General features: G+C 34.8%; 1 protein-coding gene across 1 annotated transcript in view; it reads right to left on the reverse strand.

Annotated features, from left to right (window-relative positions):
• Positions 1-90: 90 nt before the first annotated feature.
• The window catches only part of LOC107686672 (protein C12orf4 homolog), a 15,784-nt gene continuing 6,737 nt past the window's right edge, over positions 91-9,137 (reverse strand). The window contains exons 7-14 of the mRNA XM_016483756.1: positions 8,697-8,803; positions 6,702-6,899; positions 6,459-6,587; positions 5,371-5,442; positions 5,084-5,286; positions 3,365-3,422; positions 1,834-1,901; positions 91-1,077 (exon numbers count right to left, since the gene is read on the reverse strand). Coding sequence (XP_016339242.1) covers positions 985-1,077; positions 1,834-1,901; positions 3,365-3,422; positions 5,084-5,286; positions 5,371-5,442; positions 6,459-6,587; positions 6,702-6,899; positions 8,697-8,803 — 928 coding nt within the window. The 3' untranslated portion in view covers positions 91-984. The remainder of the gene's footprint in view (positions 1,078-1,833; positions 1,902-3,364; positions 3,423-5,083; positions 5,287-5,370; positions 5,443-6,458; positions 6,588-6,701; positions 6,900-8,696; positions 8,804-9,137) is intronic.

Raw genomic sequence — 9,137 nt, forward strand, 5'->3', positions numbered from 1 at the left:
TTATGAGGCAGCAGACCTGCAGTAAACTCATTTTATCAATTCATTATCAAATAGGAAAATTCTGAGTTAATTTGATAAAGTGTACTGTATTTACAAAACTTTGACATTTCGCAATGAACATGTAACTAGCATGTCAGTTGTTTTGGACAAAAGGCTAATATAGATCCAAATGCTTTAACTCTCAGATTAGCCCTACTTTGCTACTTCATATGCTAATATCCTCATTAGGAGGAATCCAACAAAACACTTAACAGACAGTAGTTAATATGCAGATTTTCTTTGTAAAGGCTTTAAAAAAATAATAATAATACAAAACTGGACATAATTTTCTCACTAGCCTGATCAATAAGTCTATTAAAGGTTAGATTTACAATAAAAAAAAACAGCTGACACTGTTTTCAAATGCCCCACTTTCCAAAGATTGCACAGTTCAAATATAACTGCACACATGCCAGGGTTTACAACTGGCACCTAATATAGAAACACATGGTAAATCACTTAGAATGCTTGGAAGGTTGGTTTCTTTTGACATTTGGAATCAGCAGCTTTGGTTACCTTACACCACATGTGAAAGCTACCGAACACAGCGCCATCTGGCGTTTGTGGAGAGGAACGATGACACCAGGGGCCAAAGGTGGTTGACTGCAATGCCGCACAAACACACAGCTTGTCTTGGCATTACCTGTTTCCCATGCAGCGTTAGGTAAACAGCACTCACGGTATGACAAGAGCTAAAACTCTGAACACTTCCCTCTCATATTTAATGCGTTTTTTGATGTGGAATGTACAAATCTGTGAATTCCAGTGAAAATTCATGACTGAGATAATCAGGACATGGTGCTAAGCCTCCTGTGACAGGATCACATGTCAGTGCATATCAAAACAGCTTACGGTTTGTACTTCTCTGAAAACTAAGAACCTAAAGTGACAAGATGTCCTCCATATTGCCAGCTACAAGGGCTGATGTGTCTGTGTGTGGCTTGTTTAGTGTTTTGACGTTAACGTGAGCGTCGAGGAGACTCTGAAGATCTGAGGCAGCATGTTGCTCAGCTGGTAGAACATCTCCTCTGAGATACTCTGATGATAAAAGAAAATCAGAAAGACAGATTGATGCCACATTCTTAAAACAATTTCACTTTGTTAGTAAATAAAACAAATTAAGCAAATACGCTATCATTCAAAAGTATGTTATTTTGCAATTAAACTGATCAAAACTGACAGTAAAGACTTTTACATTGTCAGAAAAAAATCTGATTCAAATAAAGGCTGTTCTTTTGAACTTTCTATTCATCAAAATGAATCATGGTTTCTATTTCTATTCTAATATTAAGCAGCACAACTGTTTTCACCATAGATAATAATAAATGTTTCTTTAGCAGCAAATCATCATATTAGAATGATTTCTGAAGGATCATGTGACACTGAGTAATGATGCTGAAAATTCAGCTTTGCATCAATCTTTAAAACATAGAAAACAGTCATTTTAAATTGCAATGGTATTTCCACAATATTACTGTTTTACTATATTTTTACTAACCAAAACGTAGAGTATACATACACAGTGTAAGTATACAGTGTGTGTGACATCTAGACAGGAGTTTAGGGGAGTTATTTTAAAAGGTGCTAAAGAGTAAAACAAGCAGCTGTGAATGTGAAGAGTCCCCTGAGCATATAAGCATGTGTCAAACGATGGATACTATTGTTTGAAAGTACAGACTGAATTATAATTTAATTGAATCCATTGCATTTGCAAATTGCAAGCATTTCCTGAATAGTCACTTATTAGACTGAAAAAAAAGACATTGTTGTACTGTCCGTGAGGCCAAAACGTACCTGTGGAACAAGGAACTGGACAGTCCGTGAGATTCCTCCATCCCAGGAGGCCATTTCCATCATAAAACCTGGAAAAGCCCAAGAAGATTTCAATTCTTGTATTCTAAGCATTATTACATTATTTGAGATGATGGAGAAAATGACTTATTTGAAATGGTAGGCATGTAGATGCGAACAATACTGGACAAAACTGATTAACTCAGGGGCGCCGCTAGCAATTTTGGGCCCTATGAAAGAATATGAGGTTGGGCCCCCTACCGCACCAAACATACAAATAAAACTCCAAACACCAATGACTTGTACATATGCTTACGATCATTTTAGACACTTCCAAAACTGTGGCAACAAAGATGGAAATACGATTTTTAAATGCATGAATTATGTTTCTCTTTTTTTCTTTTTTTTGCCTTGCCTTATACACAGAGGCATCGTTGTGTTAGAATAGAAAATGGTCCTGTTCAAACTATTGGTATTACATTTGCTATTGCTTTTGACCATTAGGTATCAGTAACATAATTCATTCAGAACATTGTTTTATGGACATAGACTTCCTGTACCACACTATTCTGCTGATATGGAATGAGTTTGACTACTTAATCAGTTATATTAATAGAAATGCTTCACTGGGGCAAACAAAAAAATACTAAAATAATAAATAGGATACACCATAGCAGCATTTCCAGCAGTATCCAACATTTCTCAATCATGATCTTACTCGGCTAAATGTGACTATTAGCTGTATTCCTTGTTTGCTAGCTACCTATGCACATACAGTATACAATGTTAAAAATGTTCTACATTATGAACCTTAACCCAAAAACCTTTAGCTTCATACACTGTAGATAATTGTGACCCTGCTTGTGGAAACCCAGCTAAAGTATTTTTTTTTTAAACAATGGATGAGTAATTCACTCCTTGATTTGCTTAATAAAAGCCTCCTTTGATATCGTTTTGACAGACATGTTCATTGTGTATTATTTTCAACGTGTTTATTGCTAAGTTTAGTGTGGCAAACGTTGGCAAAATAATTAAATAATAATTCGTGTGCAGTGTATCTGGTTGCCATGACAACCTCACACGCTTCCTGTTGCTGCTCTATGTAATCAGCGTATGAATTTGTAGATTTTTTATAGCAAAACTAAAATGTTAGCGCCGCCCCTGGATTAACTACACATACTGACCTTATAAAGTAAATAATATAATTTAAATTTTATCTCTCTATTTTCTTATTTGTTTGTTTGTTATATGCTTTTTCCTCTAAAGAGTTGAACTTTTACTAGTAGGGAAAAATATCCACATTGAGGCTTGTTTTACATGACCAACCAACCAGGATAGGCATGTTTTGTTTTTTTTACTAAAAATATTTTATAACCCAGTATTAGATCTAATAAGTTCCTAAAATATAATCCAATGCATTTAAAATCAACATTAAGGAGAATAAAAAGCAGAATGTAAACAAATTTGATATAATGATATAATATATTGATAATCAATGACAGTTTTTGTACATTTGAGATCTTTGCTTGCACACCTTTCACACACTTGAAGACCAGCTCAGCTCGTTTCAGACACCAGGGAATGGTCATCTCCTGTACAGATGAGGAAAAGAGAGAAAAGAAAGTCAGTGACTGAGATAATATTTAACCATGTGGGTAACCAGGTTTCAAACATACCAAACCACTCCTTGTTGAGTAACATTTGCACAAAGTGAAGAACTACAACTTCTCATGCAGGACTATTCAGATCTCCAATAAATTTCACTTTGTTCTTAAAACGACATGATACTTGCATAAAAAATTGAATTAATTTACTCCTAATAAAGCCATATATTTAATATTTCCTAGTTAAACACCATAGATAAATTTTGTGATGGCTCATTTATGTGTAACAGAAATGTATAAATGCAGCAGCCACACTAATCTTGCCGTTTTCTACAGACTTCCACAGTAACAATTATTTTACAGACATGCATCCTAAAACGAATCCTGTTCGAATCGAGCTTAAGACCTCAGCTTTAAAACCATCCTTGGCCTTTGGCTGGGAGAACACACAGTTCCTGTTCAGATGGAAAAACATTTCCTGAAAACTGAACATTCCTCAACATCGGCCTGTGGCCAGAGAGGCTGCGATTGAGGCTTTAATTTACCCACAACTGGTCAGTCCAGACAGCCTGATCCAAAATAGACCATTTCTAACTTAGACGACTGAGTTTTGAGGTTGAGCATCCAAGTTAAAAAAGACAAATTAATCTGGTTTGATCCTAAAGTTAAAGAGTTGAATTTAATCAGGACACAAAATATTGGTTATAGTCCATTATTTCATTTATATGTCAAATGCTGGTTATATACTGGCAGATATTAGATATTTAATTGCATATGCTCTTTTCCTGTTTTTATTAAAATTACCTTTACTGTCATGTTACGCTCACTTAAGATTATTCTTTACGATCACTAATAATTTAATAACACTTACATCTCAAAATGAATATCCATTTTTAACTAAATGATAAAGTCGTAATGCCTAAATTTACTCTAGCATTTAAAAAGATTCTTTCTTTATATTCATTCATTTTAGCACAAAGTAATACAGAATTGTTTCTAAGAGAAAGCATGTCCTTTTCATTTGCAGCACATCAATGCAAGCCAGATCACATGCTTTGGCTTGTTAATAATTTACAGTAATTAAGTGTGCACAATGATGCAATATTTTCAAGGATTATAGAAATGCATACTGAATAATAGAAACACAGACCACAAGTGAATAAAAATGCCTTTTGCTTCTTGAGAGCAAATATATCACATGATATGTAGCATGACGCAGGTGGTTAAGCTGGAACTGGAATGTTTTGTTTGGCTGTGCTAGAACTAGATGCCAATGTAAAGGCCAAATCCTCAACCATTCCCACAAAAAAAAACATTTAAATGATGGTAGTTGGCAGACGAAAGCTCTGGAACACTCTTAGAATGTAGATTGTTATAGATTCCAGTAATAGAAAATTGAGGCTCGGTTGGGTTTTTGAACACCCTACAATATTGGCGATGTCCTCAACTACCATTTTTACAGATCAACATTGTGTGTACCAACTCAAAAGCTCAGAATGTGGACACTTTCAGGACTTTACACCTTGAAACAATCCCATGATTTCCTTCACAGATGCTAAAAAATTTAAAATGTTAACATAAATCACTGTTTGTAAATGTATACAAAACAGTTTAGCAATAAAAATGAAAGATCATGCATCTACTCTTACCTCTGACATGTCATGCACCAGCAGCAGTGGGATGGTGATGGTGGTGATGTCATGGGTGCAGCAGACCTTCAAGATGTTCCTCAGGCCCATGATGGCTGGGTCCCGGGCCGAGATGTTTCCCGAACGCACATTATCATCCACACAGAGGTGGAACACAATATGAATCTCAGACAGGTTTGAATGGCGTGTGATGTAGAATTCACCTGAAGAGAAAGAGAGCACAGCATCCTCCAGTGTTACGACTAATCCAACAGAGCGCTAAAAGCATGAGACAATGTTTAAATTACCTGGGAGGATATTGGAGGAATTTCTGTCCATGATCTTATTTTTGTCTTCACTTCCTCCATTTCTTGGCATCTCTATAAAACAAATTAAAGAAGTGTATTAGTGTAATACATTCAAATATGTTATACTTCACTTTTAAGTTTGTATTTATGATTATTTTCCACAAAGACTGACATTAGATTTATTACTGTCTGGACACATTTTTTTATTCAAATCAGCACGTCAGTGCAACAAGTACACAATAATAAAATATATAAAAATGTATATAAAAACTTAATTTACAATTTAAATAATATATTTTATTGGCATTATAGAAATTGAATTAAGGAGGAAAATGTGCTTAACTGTCATATACAAAAAAAATCTAATTTTCTACAAAAAAATTTGAATAATGAATAAAAATAAAATTATGAATTTAATTAACGATTTTAAACAACTTAAATTTTAGTAAGAAAAACAGGCAGCTGTTAACTAGGGTGTGAGGATTTGCTTAAAAATAAATGAAAAATATAAAGAAATATATCAATTAATAAAAAACTAATCTTAACAGTTTTTTCCCCAAAAAAATGTATTTAATATTATTTACTTCTTATTTTGGTGTCAGATGTGACATGGACATAAATATCTCCAGATGTCTTTCAAAAACATAAAAAAAAAATCACTAAGGCTGCATTTATTTGATCAAAAATACAGTAAAAAAAAAACCAGTAATAATGTGACAATTACCACACAATAAAATCTGAATCTCAGAGGTTCGTTTAACTGGAAATCACTTTTTAAAAACTCTAAAAGATAATATTATGGTAATGTGTTCTCTCTTTCAATCAAAGTTATGTAACAGTGTTCATTAGATATATAACAGTTATTACAAACAGTTAGCAAAATGCAAAACTGTACCAGAGCACTTCACTTTCTGCCAAAACATTTGTGCATGTTGAAAAAATGTGTATCGCGTTTCATTGTAGCTAGTCCCTGTCGAATGAAACAGAACACTTCCTCGCGGTAGGACTGAAGTCAGATATGTGATGGTGCAATGCAGAGGTGCTGGTTTTGGACGGACACAAACACACACAGTTGTTGTGTCACTCACCGGGCTGCTCTCTCTGCTTGCTGCTGCGCTGAGCTCGTGCGTACAGCACCACCTGCTGGATGATGTCCAGCTGCTCATCCACTCTGGGGAAGTGGAAGTCTGTGCACTCCTGAGACACTGTTGCAAAGTCTGATGCAGTAGGAACAATGGGAAATGTTACTGTTGTTTATATTAGTTGCAAAATCTTTTAGATTTTGACTTCTGTTGATCGTTGCAAACGAAACGCTACAAATTAGATGATACCTCTCTTGATGCCGCTGTACGAGTTGACTCTGTTGTCGACCAGCAGCACCAGGCCGCAAAGTGATGTGGAGTACAGTGAGAGAGCAGTCTGTAGTCGCCGTAACTTCACCCCGCTGCTGCTGTGACGACGGTGCTTACAAAAGTCCAGAACATCAGATCGCAGCAGACGTAGATTGTGCATGGTCTTCAGCTGAGCCCCTTAAAGACAAGTATATCAAACAGCTAGATCTATTTTTATCCATTATATTTTGTTTATTTAAAAATTATATATGGTTTGATGCAATTAAATATTCAATATACACTACCTTTCAAAGGTTTGGTCTCTGTAAGATTTTTAAAAATCTATTTTTTGATAAGAGGCTTCTTATGCCTCTCAAATAAAAGGCTAAATTTATTTGATTAAAAATGTAGTAAAATAGCAATATTTGTCAAATATTATTATAGTTTAAATGAACTGTTTCCTATTTTAATATTTAATATATTAATATTAAAATGTAATTTAATCCTGTGATGCAAAGCTGAATTTTTAGCATCATTACATCAGTCTTCAGTGTCACATGATCCTTCAAAAATCATTCTAATATGCTGCTCTGGTGATATAGAAATATTTCTTACTATTACCAACAATTAAAAAAGCTGCTTAATATTTTTGTGGAAATCACAAAACATTTTTTTTATGAGCTGAAATCTGAAACTTACAGCATTTATTTGAAATTAAAATGTCTTTAATGACAATTTTGATCAATTTAATGTGTCCTTGCTGAATACAAGTATTCATTTCTAAAAAAAAAAATGCACTGACCCCTGACTTTTAAATGGTACTGTAGTCATTGCTGGATATTTTATTTGTGAATTTGTCTTTATTTTTACATTTAGATTACCTTTGTCGTCATCTAACATACACTTAGTAAACCTCTTAGTCAATGTGTATTTATACTAAGTTTAATAATACTTTTAAATACTTTTTAAATGAATCTTTAGCAAATCTCAAAATTATTGTCCATTACTTATATTGTCCATTATAATGTTGTAATGCATAAATGCACATATTTAAAATGATTTATTTAAGTTTTTAGTGTCTTTTAAAAAAATATTTATTTAGCTAAAATTATATGGATTTTTCCATTTGTATTATGAGCTTATGTTATTACACAGAATTGTTATTACACAAATTTATGTAGGGTGGACCCAAAAATATTGGGACCCTTAAAGGAACACTCCACTATTTTTGAAAATAGGCTCATTTTCCAACTCCCCTAGAGTTAAACAGTTGAGTTTTACCGTTTTCGAATCCATTCAGCCGATCTCTGGGTCTGGCTGTAGCACTTTTAGCTGTAGCTTAGCATAGATAATTGAATCTGATTAGACCGTTAGCATCTCGCTCAAGTACGGCAGCAAAGTTCCTTGATTATTACGCCGGAATGAGAGTATAGTTCCTAGCCATATCGGCCTAGAAAATCGCAACTTTTCATTTTCCGTCGGTCTTAGTACACGATGTAACTACAGAAGAGTCAAGTTTTAAATAGGAAAAATATCGAAACTCTTTGGTCATTTTTGAGCGAAATGCTAATGGTCTAATCAGATTCCATGATCTATGCTAAGCTGCACCTAAAAGTCCTACCACCAGACCCGGAGATCGGCTGAATGGATTCGAAAACAGTAAAACTCAACTGTTTAACTCTAGGGGAGTTGGAAAATGAGCCTATTTTCAAAAATAGTGGAATGTTCCTTTAAGCCACTACTAAAATGTATGAATGTCATTGTACTATAATAAACTATCAAACCTTAGCATAAAAAATATCCAAGCAAAAATTTCACAAAATGAGGCTTAAAATTGAGATTGGTTTCTGGTTGCCAAACATTAGTGGAACATGTCTACTACATACACAAAACAGACTGAAAACACATTGGAAGTGGGCGCAAATTACCATGGCAGTTTGTCGTATTTTTATCCATCGTTTTGTAGCGGCCAATGTTTCCAAGGAAACGCCATACCTAAGTGGATGGTGAAGCTCTCCTCCAGCTGTCGCTGCTCCTCGAAGAGCCGGGCCCCTGCTTCCCCTGCCTCCCCCAGCTGACCGGGCTGCACCTTGATCTCCTCGCTGAAACACAAATAACAGGCTCAACTTCTGAAGCTCTTCAGCATCCATCAATCACAATGATAAATACAGTTGTTTTGCCATTGGTTCAAGTGTAACACTATTCACTCATGTGCTAGACGGTGTCAATGTGTCAAAGCGGGGATGTCGTAAAATGTAATAAGAACTGAAACTGCATCTAACGTGGTGGCAAGAACATTCATATCTGATGAAACTGAATGAAACTGAATGAAATTGCTAAGACAGGATTTCTTGAGTCATAACCATAGACTGTATAAAAACATGGACGTAGTGTCCGTGACGTCACCCGTAGATTTCCGAAGAGCGTTTTTGAAGC

The sequence above is a fragment of the Sinocyclocheilus anshuiensis genome, unplaced genomic scaffold, assembly GCF_001515605.1.
Source record: "Sinocyclocheilus anshuiensis isolate Anshui unplaced genomic scaffold, SAMN03320099.WGS_v1.1 scaffold1102, whole genome shotgun sequence".
NCBI classification, from domain to species: domain Eukaryota; kingdom Metazoa; phylum Chordata; class Actinopteri; order Cypriniformes; family Cyprinidae; genus Sinocyclocheilus; species Sinocyclocheilus anshuiensis.